At 35.6% G+C, this 17,620-nt stretch overlaps 2 protein-coding genes across 4 annotated transcripts in view; one reads left to right on the top strand and one right to left on the bottom strand.

The window, feature by feature from the left end:
• Positions 1–17,620, bottom strand: part of CMSS1 (cms1 ribosomal small subunit homolog) — a 185,186-nt gene that overhangs the window by 24,221 nt on the left and 143,345 nt on the right. Inside the window, exon 1 of one of the 2 annotated variants that reach the window (XM_088140800.1) lies at positions 4,959–5,010. The exons of the other annotated variant lie outside the window; for it this stretch is intronic. Within the exon in view, the coding sequence (XP_087996926.1) occupies positions 4,959–5,010 (52 nt within the window). Of the gene's footprint in view, positions 1–4,958; positions 5,011–17,620 lie in introns of those variants that run through there. 2 annotated transcript variants of the gene reach the window in all.
• FILIP1L (filamin A interacting protein 1 like) overlaps positions 63–17,620 on the top strand; it is a 155,892-nt gene continuing 138,334 nt past the window's right edge. Inside the window, exon 1 of one of the 2 annotated variants that reach the window (XM_088140794.1) lies at positions 63–343. The gene's annotated coding sequence lies outside the window, so the exon portion shown is untranslated. The remainder of the gene's footprint in view (positions 344–17,620) is intronic. The other variant, XM_088140795.1, reaches the window with a different exon arrangement.

The raw sequence follows: 17,620 nt of genomic DNA on the forward strand, positions 1-17,620 counted from the left end.
GCTGCCTCTGTCAAGTGCTTGGAAAGCAAAGCAGGGAAAGCAGTTGGTTTATATTTAGAGTTTCATTTAAATCCGTGCCAGGGTCTCCCTATCTCTTCCTTACAGTGCTATCTTGGATCCTTGGATTTTACACTGCTGTATCTAAATGGAGAATGAAGCATTTCAAAGCTTTCATAACAAGCCGCTCTGGAGCATTTGAAATAGGTGTTCTTGGGTGCTCATAAAAGAAAAGCAACATTGAAGTTTACATCTATAAACATAAAAGACTTTTTTTTTTGCTCACCAGGATTTTTTTTAATATGCAGAAAAGGAAATTACCCAGAAGGCTGTCCTCTTAAAAATGGTAAGCTTTTCTGTTCCTATATGATTCCCCATAAATTAATGTACAGAACTGTTCTAAATTTACATTCAATGTGAACGTTGTTAACGGGAACTACATAATTCTAATTCAGATGCAAATTTTGAGTTATTTAATTAAGAATGTATAATTTCCATTCGTTTATCAATAAGAATAGACAACCTTAATAGACTATGCACAAAAATTATAGTATGAGCAATACAATCCCTGATTTAAAAACTTTTAGCTGGCTGCCAGGAACAAAATATTAACAGAAACATTTATGGTACAATTCCTGCAAAAGAAGGAAAGAAAGAGGATAAAGTGTGAGTCTATACAGAGACAATATCTAATTGCTTTAACTACAGATGAAGGTACTCTCTTCTGGTGTGTGCCTTTTAATAATATCAGGAAAAAACAAAACTTTCCATTATGCTTGCTATTTAATTAAACTTAGAATACTATGGTGTGGGGAATATTCCTCTTAGAAAGTCAACATTAGCCCAGACAAGTGCTGTTATTGAACAAATTATAAAATACCTCAATGTTAATTTCATTTTAGTGTTTTGGAACTTCACGATCATAGTTCAATCTTTTTATATGATTTTATTTTTCAGTTGTTTTTAATTTTTGTTGTATTTTTTCCTGAGATCTGTTAATATAAGCTGGTTACAAATATCTGAAGAAATATTGGAAACTCAAATATGTAACACCTGCTATTTTACCTGAAACTCCTTTTCTCCTCTCCAACTCAACTAATAATTTATAACTAAACCTTTTAATCATTATTATATTTATGCTATAATAACACATTCAGGTTCCTAGTCAAGAACAGTGGAAATTGCAGGTATATATCTTTAACAAAATTCAATGTAGGCAACGAAATCAGTTTTATACTAGGGTTTAGGCTTAGTCTGTGTAGATTTCTCTCCAAAATTTACTTTTTGGGGAGACACTGGCACACTCTGGTTTGCCTCAATGCTTTTCACTACCCTTGATTTCTAGCTCCATAAACCCAATGGTTTATGAAAAGAGAGCAAGGGAAATATTATGCAGTGTGCACATGGACATTAAGGATTCTTCATAGTTCAATTCTGTACTACAACTGCTTCATGAGCCATGAGCCAACTTTAGCTGAGCTATTTTTTTTTACTCTAGAGATCCAGCAGAATATTATTCATATGGATAAATTAAATGTTGTGTATTTAAAAGTAAATGTGTTGCTTAACACTAGACTTCTCAGTAGATTCTGCTAGCAGGAAATTGAAAGAGATTCAGTGTTTCATGTCCTGCTGAAGGCATGTCAAAATACAGCACTGGGAACTTGATGGTATTGTGGCCACACCTGCTGGCAGTGAATGCTATAATTTAACAATGCATTTTATAATGAATATTATAAAATGCATTTTTAAATTATAGCATTCTTTTGAATTATAGCATTCTTTAAATTCTACTTCTTTTGAATTGTCCTGAAATCCCACTTTTTATTTCACTATTACACCTTTAATGTCTGATGTCATAAGGGAGAAAAAAATGTCCTTCCATATTTTCTATGACATGATAATTTATATACAGTGGGGCAAAAAAGTATTTAGTCAGCCACCAATTGTGCAAGTTCTCCCACTTAAAAAGATGAGAGAGGCCTGTAATTTTCATCATAGGTATACCTCAACTATAAGAGACAAAATGGGAAAAGAAATCCAGAAAATCACATTGTCTGATTTTTAAAGAATTTATTTGCAAATCATGGTGGAAAATAAGTATTTGGTCAATATCAAAAGTTCATCTCAATACTTTGTTATATATCCTTTGTTGGCAATGACAGAGGTCAAACATTTTCTGTAAGTCTTCACAAGGTTTTCATACACTGTTGCTGGTATTTTGGCCCATTCCTCCATGCAGATCTCCTCTAGAGCAGTGATGTTTTGGGGCTGTCGCTGGGCAACACGGACTTTCAACTCCCTCCAAAGGTTTTCCATGGGGTTGAGATCTGGAGACTGGCTAGGCCACTCCAGGACCTTGAAATGCTTCTTACCAAGCCACTCCTTCGTTGCCCGGGCGGTGTGTTTGGGATCATTGTCATGCTGAAAGACCCAGCCACGTTTCATCTTCAGTGCCCTTGCTGATGGAAGGAGGTGTTCACTCAAAATCTCACGATACATGGCCCCATTCATTCTTTCCTTTACACGGATCAGTCGTCCTGGTCCCTTTGCAGAAAAACAGCCCCAAAGCATGATGTTTCCACCCCCATGCTTCACAGTAGGTATGGTGTTCTTTGGATGCAACTCAGCATTCTCTCTCCTCCAAACACGACAAGTTGAGTTTAAACCAAAACATTCTACTTTGGTTTCATCTGACCATATGACATTCTCCCAATCCTCTTCTGGATCACCCAAATGCTCTCTAGCAAACTTCAGATGGGCCCAGACATGCACTGGCTTAAGCAGGGGGACATGTCTGGCACTGCAGGATTTGAGTCCCTGGCAGCATAGTGTGTTACTGATGGTAGCCTTTGTTACTTTGGTCCCAGCTCTCTGCAGGTCATTCACTAGGTCCCCCTGTGTGGTTCTGGGATTTTTGCTCACCGTTCTTGTGATCATTTTGACCCCACAGGGTGACATCTTGCGTGGAGCCCCAGATCAAGGGAGATTATCAGTGGTCTTGTATGTCTTCCATTTTCTAATTATTGCTCCCACAGTTGATTTCTTCACACCAAGCTGCTTGCCTATTGCAGATTCAGTCTTCCCAGCCTGGTGCAGGTCTACAATTTGTTTCTGGTGTCCTTCGACAGCTCTTTGGTCTTGGCCATAGTGGAGTTTGGAGTGTGACTGTTTGAGGTTGTGGACAGGTGTCTTTTATACTGATAACAAGGTCAAACAGGTGCCATTACTACAGGTAACGAGTGGAGGACAGAGGAGCCTCTTAAAGAAGTAGTTACAGGTCTGTGAGAGCCAGACATCTTGCTTGTTTGTAGGTGACCAAATACTTATTTTCCACCATGATTTGCAAATAAATTCTTTAAAAATCAGACAATGTGATTTTCTGGATTTTTCCCCCCATTTTGTCTCTCATAGTTGAGGTATACCTATGATGAAAATTACAGGCCTCTCTCATCTTTTTAAGTGGGAGAACTTGCACAATTGGTGGCTGACTACATACTTTTTTGCCCCACTGTATAGCTACTATATCCTCCATTATCTGCCTCTTTCCAAAGCCCAGCCATTGAAGACAAAACAGATACATCCAACAGAGGGCTTTCTAAATGGTAGGAGTAATGCTAAGGGAAATTAATATTGATGAATCAATGAGTTCAGTGATGATCAGGTGATTGTGATTCCTACAGCACCAGTGTAGTATATAGTTGAACCACAGGAAATGAACCTGGGATGTGGGTTCAGATAGATCTTGATTATGGTATTGGATCAGGACAGGGAAACACAGGTTAAAGTCCACCCGCACCATGGAAACTCAATGACTGATTTTCAGCTTCTCACACTAGCCTATGTTAAGTATGCTACCTTGACATAGAAAACTGAATGTCTGAGTGTCTGGTGAATGTTGTGGGTAGAAGTGATGGACCATCCTGGAAGAAGTCATATAGATAGTCCTCATTTAGTGACCACGATTGGGACCAGCAACTCAGTCATTAAGTGAAGAGGTTGCTAAGTGAAACTGTGACTGTGCTTATCATCTTACTTCAGCTTTCCTTTCCTTTACAGACCTGTGAAGGTTATAAATGTGAGGATTGGTCATAAAGTTACTTTTTCAGCACTGTCATAACTGCGAACAGTCTCTAAATGAGGCAGTTGCTAAATGAGGACTACATGTAGTTGATTTGGGCTAGAACCATGAACAAGAGCATTCCACACTATTTTCTTGTATGTCCTGTTCATTTTGCTCTAATATCAGCCCTAACAACAGACAACTTTAAAGTATACAAGCCCAAGGTCTAATTATTATCCTACCTTAGCTATAACAGAGAAAGAGGACAGAAGAAAGGAAGAGATGGTAGATCAAGGTAACTGGTTTGATTTAATTTCTAGCTCAAGTTTTCTATCCTTTCTTGAGAGGCAACTAGTCTGTGCAATTATATCATTATATCATGTTGATGAATAAATCTCTGAAGGATGCCAACATTGGGAATGCCATTCAACTATGACTTAGTGAAGTTAATGTTCTCAAGCACTTATGCCAAAATAGTCTGAAATAGTTGTTTTGCAATAGTTTAAAACAGTGTCTGGTGAAACATTTTGAAGCCTCTTGCAAATTAAAAAAACAAAAACAATTATTTTCTGTTATTTCATCAGTCCTATAAAGTCAGCTTGCAATACTCAAATCTGCTATAAAGTTGCATAGTGACATAGCTATGAAGTACTCTATACAAAATCAGTTGCCAATTTTTTTCCTCCTGGTTCACATTTTCTTAAAGGAACATTTAAATTCCCCACTCAGAAAGTGCTCTTTCCAAACCTGAGTATTGAAGGAATTATTTAGGGAGCTATAAGTTGAACTACGTATGATGTCAGAACAAGGCATGCACATTTAAAGGCCATCACTTTACAACGGAGGTTTGCCTGCAGTTGTTACTTAAGTCAGGGCTAAAATGTTGATGTCAACTAACCTGTAAAAAGTGCATAGCACCATGCCCTCATTCTGCTATTCCTTAGTATCATCTGTAGAGTGGAACAAAACTAATGTCAAGTCAACTTATTCTGCTGTGGCATACATGTATAATTCCACTGCTATGTTATGCCTATTTAACTTTGTCACTGAAGGCAAAGACATGAAGACAGCACTAAAACGTATTTACAAAACATTTGTGTCAGTCTTGTTCGTGTCAGTTCTCCACAACTCCATGTACTAGATAAACTTCAACCAGAATGAGTTTTGAACAACTCTATGACATTTAAAGGACAACAATACATACTAATGAAAAAAAATGTTTTTACTATCATAGTTTTGGTGGTAATTCACCAAACTAGAGAGATAAAAGTGAAAAAATGTGGACATAAGCTTCTAGGGAAAGTAATCCTAAAAAATGCTAGCTAAAGTTATTTGATATTTGTCATGTCTTCAGCTCTTAATGGCAGAACCTGTTCTGTCCACAGTGTATGAGAAATTAGTATAGGGAATACAAATCCTCTATGGTTACTATTCAGTTGAATAAGGCAAAACAATGTGCACATTAAGTCCTTCAGAGTGAAATTACTCTTCTATAGAACAACCTTTTGAGAAACAACCGGTAATTTCAACTGGTAACTGCTTTTTATTTATGTGGAAGATGACAGTAAGATGTCAACTGGGAAAAATTACCTCTTGCCAAACATTTGTTAATTTTTCCCCCAGTCTGACAGTGCTAACAATGATATGTTACAACAGGATTTGCATTAAATAGAACTCTCAGAAATAAGAGTTTGTGGACCCCAGGCTTAAAGAGAGTACAGTGTACAAAGCCAAAATGGCAAAGCATTAAATTGTGACAGGAGGGCATGGTGTTGTTCAACCTTCCTACTTTGAGACGGTTTCTGCAGAGGTTTACAAACTAATCATTCAGATTTTTTTTTCCAAATTGACTTCCAGCCAGGATCTTAGTTCAGATTTCAGAGTATCTGAAGCGATGCATTGAACACCTGCTATTAGGTTCGACTCTTTACAAGACTTTAATGAAGCTGCTGCTGCTGGAAATGATTGTTCTATCTGCCCAAGGTAACTAACAACAACAGAATATTTCCCATCTGGAAAAGCTGAAAGCAGTGGCAGAAGGGAGCAACTTCTGAAGTGGCCTTTGACCCAAGAATATGTGTTCCTCAAATTCCTCAGCATCTTTTTTTATATAGCATTAACAAAAAAGGTGAGCACAATATTTTAATGAAGTGACAAAGGTCTTGTTAGAAAAATGGCATTCCACTCCACAATCATATTTGAGCGGAGAAAGTCCTAAGTGTTTTCAGATGTTTCCAGTCCTCTCTCAGACTTGAATTAACTCACTATATGACCATTTAGTCTCTATGCATTAAAAATGGTCTTCTATTGACTTGGCATTACAAGTTTCTTTCTTTTTGTAGCTTTTTTCCTTTTATAACAGATACAGTGCAGAAATGTTATTTTAAAATACATAAAATGTGCTGCCATCTGAACCTAATGATGAAAATATCACATACTTTTCTTCAAGACAGACAAAATAGTTTAAAATGTAGGAACAATCTACAGCCATTTCCTGTAATATGGGAAAGGTTGTGTCTGCTCGTGGGAGTTTTCTAGTAGTTTAAGGCATATAACAACCTCAAAGTAATGGATATGTATTTGTGATTCTCAAGGAACCAACCTGCAAAAGAAAAGTAATATAGACAAGCCCTCTTGAGAATTTAGAAACAACTTATGCCTATGTTATGTTTTATTATTTATTTATTTATTTATTAAACCAATTTATATAGCTGCCCATCTCACCACAGGTGACTCTGGGCAGCGTACAACAACGTCTTGCTAAGATTTGTCTTACCTACTGTAGATGAGTAGTGTACAATTTATAACATTAGAGGCATTACTTTTCATTCAACCCTTGTAGACTTTTACTATAGCAGAAAAAGCCAAGGGGAGAATCTAGAAAGGGAACCTCTGGACCTTATATCTTATTCAACATAACAACTTTACATTAAGGAGTGCAAAGTCAAGTATAGTTCAATCCTTACAAGTAGCAAATTGCATGCTTGTATATTTACAGTGTTGAAAAGGTCTGTGCTACCTTGTAATTGAAACTTAGGTACATACATCAGTTTTCACTCAGAATATACAACTGCTAATAATAAAAGTGGCCAGGATGGACAACATCACATGGCAGAAATGGTCAGCACAGCTCAGTTGATAAATTGCATTGGCAACTATAGACCCAGATCAATTAATCCTTTAATGACATTTAGAGGTTGACATCTTCCAAGCGGCAGTCAGCTGTCAGTACAAATGGGATTACATGCTTTAAACCAGAGAAATACACTAGAGTTGTGTGCTGCCCAATGTCATTTTTAATCTGATTAGAGGAGGAAATTATTACTATGACTGTGTCGCAGAAACTGAATTTCAATTTTTGGTAAAGTTTAAATTTGAATTACATTCAAACAGACTTAGTTTGTCTGGCATGCCCACTTTCTAGAAATGGCCTGGCATGCCATTTAAAGGCCAAGAGCACCCTTGAATCCAAAAAGTTGTACACTGCTGTTTTAAACTCCCCATGTGGGATAACTGCTATGTATTTGAATTTAATCTCTTCCCTTGGGAACCTGCAGTGGGAATGGCAATGTGTTACCATTATAGCCTTGGAGGCCAAAAGCATTTTTATATTATTATAATATGGTGTGTATGTGTGTATGTATGTGTGTGTGTGTATATACACATACACACATACACACATACATACTCCTACCTATGGAGAATAATTTCATCCATTCTACCCAGGAAAACAAGTCCACAAAAATACTATATACTGCATTTTAAGATTGTTTTAATACACAAATTATCTGTTGTTGTTTTTTTTACATATATGCATTATTGAAATGTGAATGCATCTACAACTTTTACTACATATTGCTGTAAATGCATAGTTCTTGTACCTTTCTTGGTATACCCAAGATTCATTCCAAATCTATCTGTGATGATAAGGGAGATTTAGGTTTGTTTGACTGATTAATATCCTGCCTTTACCTTTCATATGTGACATTTTGTTGCATGTTGGCCCATGACAAACTCCACATTTTAAAGCTAACTAACAAAATAGCAAAACCTAAATATAGCACATAGGCATTTGCACAGGGGAGGATTCCTCTCATAGTATACAAGTCAGCAATGAATTCCCGATGTTCCCATTTTTTCTTAGAACTGTCATATATATGGATATCAGCTGTGGAACTAGAATCCATGTTGAAAATATGTGTAACCTGAACTCTTACTACAGATACTAGAGCAGTTTTAGAACTTGAATCCTGTTAATCACATTATAGAATTCAATATATTTATGGGTCTATTCCAACCAAAACACCACACCTGCACAGTTGGCTCCCACTTCCCTGTTTAATCTTCATAATTCAGTGACATCTATCTGTCATTGCAGAATTATAAAACAGACTGCACCGAGTAACATGTAAATTGAACTTAGTATTAATTTAAAGAGGAGAAACCTGAAAATACTGGTCTAGTCATATTAGGCAAATGTGACTTCTTGGTTTATTTTTGGCTTAATGTGTGATCTCAGCTATTTGTCAATTATGGTTTATAATTTAGTGTTTTATACAAACCCATCTCATTGTGTTTTTTTCAATTAAGCATATTTAGGAAACCATAAAGGGTGGTTAGTGAGAATGGAAACCTCTCCATGAACATTGTATTTCCTAAACATTACTGTGAACATGTGTAGTAAATAAAACGTTGAGTGATTTTCCATTCAGAGCCACAGAAGGGAGACCATCCATATGCTTTCCAGTGAACATAAACTATCCTGTAATTCTGAACATAGCAGAAGAACTATGAAAACAGAAACTCCCAATATATTATGATAATTGACCCAGTGTGTATTTTACTTTCCAGCCTAAAATCAATTACAGCATAGGATAATTACCATAAGAACTATTTATCTCACAAGAACTATAAAATCATAGAATGTCACTTTCAAAAATTAACACCAACATTCGTTTACAGATGTACTTTCACTGGAATACTACACACTTGGATTGACTTTTGCATTAATCTTACATTATTATTAATGTAGCAGTGTTAAATTAAATTTTTATTTATCAGACAAATAGCCACATAAGACATACTCCTTAAAATCTCTATTTATATGCAATATGGCCCAAATTTAAAGAGCAAGTCATATACTTAATTATATGTCAGAGATTTGAAGGAAATCTTTATCACTTAGAACTTCATTACGATGAAGAACACATAGGGAACTAATTTAGCATAGTTTTTATTTTCAAACAGCCCAACACAACAGAACCACAAGGATGATGCTTAAGATCTCTGAATAATTATATGAATCATCTACCAAACTATGCAGACATTGCTCATGATGAAGACTATCATAACCTCTTGGTGTAATTGTAATGATAATAGGAATGAAAGAAAGTTTTCCACAATACTTTGGTGCAGTTTAACAGCTATTACAGGAAATTAAGTGAAATGAATAGTGTAGATAGAAAGCCCTTGTGAGGGGACCACAATTGCAGCAATAATTGCCTCAATATTTTAGACAATATAACAGATATAAAGTGAGATAAGTTTGCATTAGAGGTATTTACAATGTGGTAAAAAAAAAAACTTGATTAGTGAAATCTCTCTTGAATATTAAACCTACTGCTTAGGAATTCAGCAAAAGCATTTGAGAAGTAAAATCACAAAGACTTTTGAAGGACCTGATTTAAAATAGCTGGGAAACTATTTGGGTTAACAATTATTATGAGGACAACTTTATTTCGAAAGGAACTGTCTGTGGAAGGAAACACCATTATTTATGTTTACAATTTTTATATTCTACCCTTCCTCTATAATTTCAGGATATAAACTGTGATTGCCCTGTTTTGTCCTTATAAGAAGACTGTAAGTGAAAGTGACTAGCCCAAAGTATCCTGGGAAGGTTTATGATTTAGCTAGGTTTTCACTGTTCTGTGATCCAAGTTCAATACTCTATTTGCTATACCACACCCTGGATAAGTAAAAATTCCTTATATTGAAAATATTTCATTTAAAAAATCCTCAATCTACATGTTACGAATCATTAATTGTATAGCCACTTTAATTAGTACACATGATTCATTATTCTATATTCTAGGGCATATGACAGCTATTCAACTTGTTCTTGTATAACCAGTTCAAGAGAGGTCACTGATCTGGCAATAACATGTATGTTTGGAGCCAGCCCAGAGCAGGAAACAAGAGACTTGCCATCTCCCTGCTACAGTTAAAACATCTTCAAACATTCTGATAGAAAATCCGTATTGTCATTTATAAGGTGAGGCCATCCTTTCCACCTTTATTTGAACACAATTTACTAGAAAACAGCCTTAAGCATTATTATTTCACCAGCTGTCCCTTCCTTGCACAAGATGTACAGAACTAACTTTGTATATATCCAAGAAGAATAGCTTTTGGGAATCTTGTATCCACTTCTGTACTGACTGCTTTGACATCAATTTTTAGTTTCAATGAACTGAATAGCCTGTGTTTGCTGAATAAATATTTCAGTTATCAGATTCAGAGCACAACTAACATTAAGCAAATACAATCATCCAGTCTTTACATCTGATGAACAGACTCTTTTTCACGTGAACATACTGAATTATCACAGTTGGCAGGATTCCAACAATTTTGTTGTTATCTTCCAAATGTTGATTTAACAGTACCTGAGATCCTTGATGACAAAGACGTTTGTTTCTAAGGATACAGATAACAGTTAAATGTCTTTCAAATTACAAGATTTTAAATGTGCCTTCATGTCAAAGCCATTGCAAAAACAGCTCTCACCTGGGTACCAATTTGAGTTCTTATAAAAGTGCAATATTTTGGAACAACATGGACACAGAAAAATATAAATACTATTAAAAAGTAAAAATAATCAGCCCTGGCACAATGTTTATTAAACTATTCCCATTCTTTAATTATTCATTATTTTTAAAATAATAATTTAAATATTTTAAAATAAATCTCTTTTGTATCACATCATAAAATCTTTATACCTTTGTGATAGAATGTACAAGAGCTTTTATAGCAAATGGTCTGGCTCTAGGTTTACTGTATCATAGACCATTTAAAATACTGGAGACTCACCAAACTGCAGGTGACTATTTTACTGACTTCATTTCTGAATTCTGGCTTTGAACCAAGAATTCTCCTACTACTAATGAAGTAAGGAAGGCTTGAAAACCAAGATAATTCTTAAGAATAGGACTGACCTCATAACACTGAGCTCTACATCAGGATATCATCAGATTCCTGAAAACATTATGTGAACATAAGACTAAGATTTCACAGTCCATCACAGGAAAAAACACTTTAAAAGCAAATTAGTACGTAAGGAATGTGCTTTGACTACAGTATCAAAAAAGAAATCTAGAAGCAATGTTGCCTATCCTGTTTGGATTATAATTCAATTAGTGTTACTATGAGAGGTAATGAGGGCACAGAATGGTTATAGATTCTTTACAGATCTTTTTGCAGTAGTTTTGTAATATTACTTTGGGGTCTAAATTAAAAGCAAAACTCCTAAAATGTCTAGACAAATTTAAGTAATTTACTTCATGTGGAAAACAGCAGGAGTAATTTGTGCATAAACTGGTGTTTTTGTTGAAAAAAACAGCACAAAGATGCTTAAACAGTGTAATGGAAATTGTAATCCAACAGATGTACCATAGAAGACATTAAATAGAAAGAGGCTATACTAATCTTGTATACCAACAATACAAAGTATAATGCTAACATCATTAATTATTAAAAACTATATTGGGTTCTAGTTTTTTTTCTTTTAGTGTTTTCTTATTAAAATTATCTAAGATTTGGGAACTTAATTGTTATTATTATTTCAAAGATATGAGCCATCATTGAAATTGTTTGCAACTGTTATCAATTTTTAGGAACTCCCATATACCTTTATTTCTGTTCCTTTTGCTTCTCCTACCATGGAATCCTAATTATAATTTCTCTGAAGTTATTAAAATCTGCTGTAGTCCAAGATCTGTCTATAATATCAGTCAGTTTTAATTTCCCTGAAAATCAAGAACTCCAGCATTATACAATCATTTCCCCAATGTTTCTGATATTTCCATATATTTACTGGTTTCATCACATTTATATAGCTGCCCATCTCACACAACGTGACATTTCTACTCCTTCAATCCTCTGTGTTCTTCTCCATAGGTGGTATCAGTGGCCAAGGGATAGTTTGTTAAACTTTGATTGATGTGCCCGTTCTGGCCTTTTTTAGAATGAGATACCTTGGCAAGAGTGACTCATGCCTTCATGATCTTGAGTGAGGATTAATGGTGTGCACTTGATTATTTGGAAAATGGATTGGTGCTGAATGGGAAATTATGTCTGATAGCATGGGAGAGCATTTCAGCCATGTATCAGTGGCTCTCTGGGCACTGCACTGGTTACCAACTGGTTTCTAAATACAATTCAAAGTGCTCCTTTTAATGTACAGTATAATTCAATACGAATCTGTCTATTCTGTACATTTGACCCAAGAGCAAATGCGCGGGATCCTCCCCCCCCGAGTTATAGGATAGACTTTCTTAGCGGCAGCCCCACCCTTATGGAATAGCTTCTCTCCCAAAGGTGTAGAGTGCCCCCCACACACACACTGTTGTCCTTTTTGACAACTGTACTATGCCACCAGGCCTTTGGAGGCTATTTATTTGTTGCCATCTGTAATGCTGGAGGAAATTTTAAGTTTCGTTTCTGTTGATCTTAATTTCAACTGATTTATCCATGTCTGTTTTTAAATATAAAGAACTATAACAAGGGAAAATATAGGTGTACTAAAGCTGATTATCAAGAAGCACAATCAGGAAAGTAGACTGAGGAGACACAAGTCATTTGATTGCAATTTTCTTTGTTATAATTTGAGTATACATGTCTATTTAAAAGAATTATTTCTATCAATTTTTTATGCACATCTGTACTATTACTTTTTCTCTCTTTTTTAGTAATGCTTTTCTACTTTTTTTAGAAAAAGTAAGTAACTCTTCTATATCAACGTTTCATTTAGATGAATTGAGGACTGGCAGATATGAATCTTAGGATAATAGCTAGCTCCTGCTATTTCATTTCTACAATGTTAGTTTCTACAAATTTATTGGAGATAGTTGAATTCTGTCTCTTTTGTATTTTGCTAAAGAATCAAATAGATCCATATCCATGTTAAAATGTAATATTCAGTAAATATTCCAATATATTTCTATATTCAAAGAAACACATACAAAAAGAACAAGGAAGCAGTACATTTAAAGCATAATTCTAGTGAAAACAGGTATTCAATTAAATTCAACATCATCATCAGCACTGAATAGATTATGAAAATAGAATAAGATGCTTAAAAAAAACCTTTATGAAATTAAATATTCTAAGTATGCATAATAGCTATAGTAACTGCATGTGCATTATATTAAAAGACGGTTTCTGTTATTTCACAATGAGAAGCTTGGAGGCCTATTTTAAAAATTCTTGTCACTAAGAAATTAAATTAAAGAGAAATTATGTTCTGGAAGACACTAGTAAATATCTGGACATTTGTTCCAGACATTGCATTTTACTATCTTTCTTCATTCTTGCTGTACTTCCTGTGCCATTGTCCATTTAGAAATATATGGCTAAGCACAAAGAATATGTCTTCTCACCTTTTGTCAAGTGCGGACAAAAAAGTGAAAAGCACAAAGGAAATGCTTCCTTTTTTTTTTTTTTTTACTAAAACAGCTCTTTGTGAAAGAAAAGAAATTGGATACCTTGAACATCCTGACCTTTGTTGGAGGTCAGATCTATTTCTGTACTCTGAAGATTCTCTTTAAATTAATGTAGAAAACACTGAGTTTAATTTATCAATGATCTAACTCACTATACAGAAACTTCTGTGTATTAGTGAAGTTCCCATATTCTCCATTCACACTGGTGATTTTAGAAGCACTCATTTTCTTCTCAGTCCCTGGCTTCTTGTGATGGTAAACTGAGAGTAACTTTCTCCTATGTATATTTTTTAAAATGGTGAAATAAAAAAAAGTCTATTTTCAGTAATGATTATATGATAAAGAAAATAGTGGGGAAAAAACTAAATATATTATAGTAATATAAAGCTAAACGTAACAAAAAACCACAATGAACAGAAGTTCCATATGATAAGTATTGATACTTATAAGGACTTAATTCAGTTGTTAAACTTATCATTTAATCTAGGCCATACAGATGACAAATTCATATCCTGAATCCATTTGTTAAAATCAGAAAAGTGACTGTCTTTCCAGTTAAGTAAAATTATCCTCTTTGCCATGACAAAGCTATAACCAAACAAGATCAATTCCTTACATCAAATTTCAAATTTCTTACATCAACAACAAAAGAAATCAAGCGTGCATCCTTTTTCAAACAAACTTTGAGGGATCCAATAGACATGAAATAATATTTTCTGATGAATTAATTTAATTTTAAATTCCAGGAAGTATATTTCACTTTTTTATATATCTGGATCCACTGATTTTCCAGAATTGGATATTCCAATTCTTCCTTCCACAGATCAAATATGGAACTCATACTAACTTTTATTTCACCTTTTAATACCTTATAACACTGAATTGTTGAATTCTGTTCAAGCAAGCATCTCTTAAAGAAGTCAGGATTACAGGTACCTTAGAAGCTGCTAAAGCATCCACTCCATGCTGTTGAGTTAATACATGTCTTAATTGTATATATTGCTAAGCCTATATTGGAAGTAAGTCAAACACCAAAAAAATCAAAATCAAAACAACCATTAAAAATCAAACTGATTTAAAGTATTAACCCCAATTTAGCCCAAGTGTTTCAATAAAACATCTTCCCCTGCTACTTTCAAATTTGAGTTGTATCACAGCATCAATTTATCTTCTGATTTGGGATCAAAATGTAACTGTTTACCAATGAATAACCAAATATGCTGAGCAGCTTTCAAATCAGGAAACAAAGATTGCAGTTTAGTATAACTGAACCCTGAAACCCGCCAAGATCTTCCCATGTATACTGTCTTGATCTCTCAAGCTTACTGCAATGGTAAATCAATCAATAATGAAATGTAGTATTTCTCATTTAGAAGTGAGGAGAGAAAAGATGGAGTTCATGGATGACCATAACAAAACATTGATCATAAGCAAAGCACTGGGCTGTTACTTCTGAGCAACTTTGGGTTCAGCCTTTAGTAGAATTATTTTGATCTCCAAAATAAGTGCAAGACCAAAAGCATATAATAAACCATGAGAGCCAATGAGACCTAAGAGCCATAGGGAAAAGTGCACACATTAGAACTATTTGAGAGACAGTGTAGGCAATGGAATGGAAATGCTTAGTTTAAAGAGGGACATACAAATCGGTAGACTAAATTAAAATCTCAAAGAATATGGTGAATAAATGAGGTATGGTCATCTCAAAAAACAAACTTCTGCAGATAGGAAACTTTTGTATACACTAACCCAGGATTTTGCTCTCTAATTTTAAATTACTAGCCATTAGAATGGAAAACATTTTATCAGGAAGGCAAAAGCTGAAGTTGACAAAGTTAACTGTTAGTGTCGATAAAAGTAAACCTAACTCAAGATAGTATGATGAAAATTACATACAATTTAGTAAGTGGTAACCCATGAAATAATTAGTTTTATTCATTATGGAGTCACACAAATTCATAGTTTAGGGAAATGTAATATTAAAAATTGTGAAAATCCTATACTAAACCACTATGTGTTATTTTATTTTTGGTACGATGCATGAACCTTGCCATTATGATTAACAAACAATGGTTTATGTTTAGAAATATGAGTGAACTAGATTAGGTATGGTTGTATGAACCCAGTTATCGTGGTTCATAAATATGGCCTAGCTTCCTGTATAAAATCAGCTAAATGTATTTTATTCAACTAATCAATTAAGTAAGCCATGGTTCAGCATAATGATGGAATCTAACCACTGTATGTCAAGAATTCTGAATGTTTTTAATAGTAACTAGACAATCTGTTGGGTCATTGTTTCAGAGATATTTCCTTATCTAAACAGAGAAACAAAACGACCAAAGGCAAAAAAACCAGTGGGAGTGTAAGCAACTTACAGCTTGCTGCCGGCTTCCCCATTGACTCTGCTAGTGGGAAGCTGGCAGAAATCTCCCTCCCTCCTTCTTTTCTTCCTCTCTTCCTCCCTCCTCCTCCCTTCCTTTTCCTCCCTCTCTCCCTCTCCCTTCCTCCATCCCTCTCACTTCCTTCCTTCCTCCCTCTCACTTTTTCTTCCTTCCCCTTTCCCTCTTCCTTCCTTCCTCCCACCCCTCCCCCTCCCTCCTTCCTCCCACTTCCTCCCTCCCTCCCTCTTCCTTCCCTCTCACTTCCTCCCTCCCTCCCCCTTCCTTCCTTCTCACTTCTTCCCTCCCTCCCCCTTCCTTCCTTCCCTCCCTCCCTTCATTTCCAAATCTAATATAGGCTTGCGCCATTTTCCCTCCCCTCACAACTCTCAGGAGAGTCCCGGTGAAGCTGCCTCCTCTTCCTCCTCAGCTGACCCATGCAACTGCCTGCCACTTTGATGGGGAGAGGTGGAACCAAGGGAGCTGTGGACTGTGAGGAAAACTGCACCCCCACTCCCCATCCTGGTGTGTCCCCAAGGGCCCCCTCCTTCGAGGGAAGAAGAGGGCTCACCAACCACCAGCACCCTTCAGCCAGCCCTACCTTGCAAGAAGGCAGCCAAGTCACTCCCTCATCCTTACCTCACTGCCAACTCCATTAAGAGATTTCAAATTCCTGCCTTGTTTCCAAAGCAGCCAATCACTGCTCACTTGTCAGGCCTTGCTGTCAGCCGATTGGGCGCAGGAGACAGAGGGAGGCAGGAAAGAGGTCGGGAATACACCCACGATGATCATGTAACCTGGGCTGTCTGCTTCAGTGCAGTGCTGAAGCAGCCACAAATTTCCCAAATTTCAATCCCACGGGAATAATGGGTCTCGGAATTTGGATGCATTCTGTAAGTTAGCCCATTTGAGATACCTTGGTTCAAAATTTGTTGCCCTATGACACACTGTTTTGCCCAGTTGAAGGTTACAGACATGAGAGTTTTAGTAGTATATAGATATACATACTGAATCTAATAATTAGAGATAACAACATAGATTATACTATTATATAATACTATTGTATTAACTAAATTAGATAGAAATGCAGAAGAAAATAACAGAACACCCTGACTGGAGGAGAGCACAGGTTGCATATGGCATGTTTATCTATCTATATATAAATAAATAAGAATTTTGCTCATGATCTCCCAATATCTGATCAATTATTTGATCGTGTTCCTAACTAACTTTAGAATTCCATGAACATTTGATTATATCCTGATGCATTTAAAGTGATGGAATAGTCTAGGAATTCCACTGAAATTGAACAGAACTGGTTACATTTTGCATCAACCTGTAAAGTAAACCTTTGGCCATGTTAATGGTTACTTTTGGCTCCCTGACAACCACTTTAGGCAGATCTGAATACAAGCCATATGCAGTTTATCAGCTTTAGCAGCTAGAAGAAAAGCACACAC

The sequence above is a fragment of the Python bivittatus genome, unplaced genomic scaffold, assembly GCF_059951505.1.
Source record: "Python bivittatus isolate LINGU-HERP-01145 unplaced genomic scaffold, Pbiv_v1 ctg000340_np1212, whole genome shotgun sequence".
NCBI lineage: Eukaryota > Metazoa > Chordata > Lepidosauria > Squamata > Pythonidae > Python > Python bivittatus.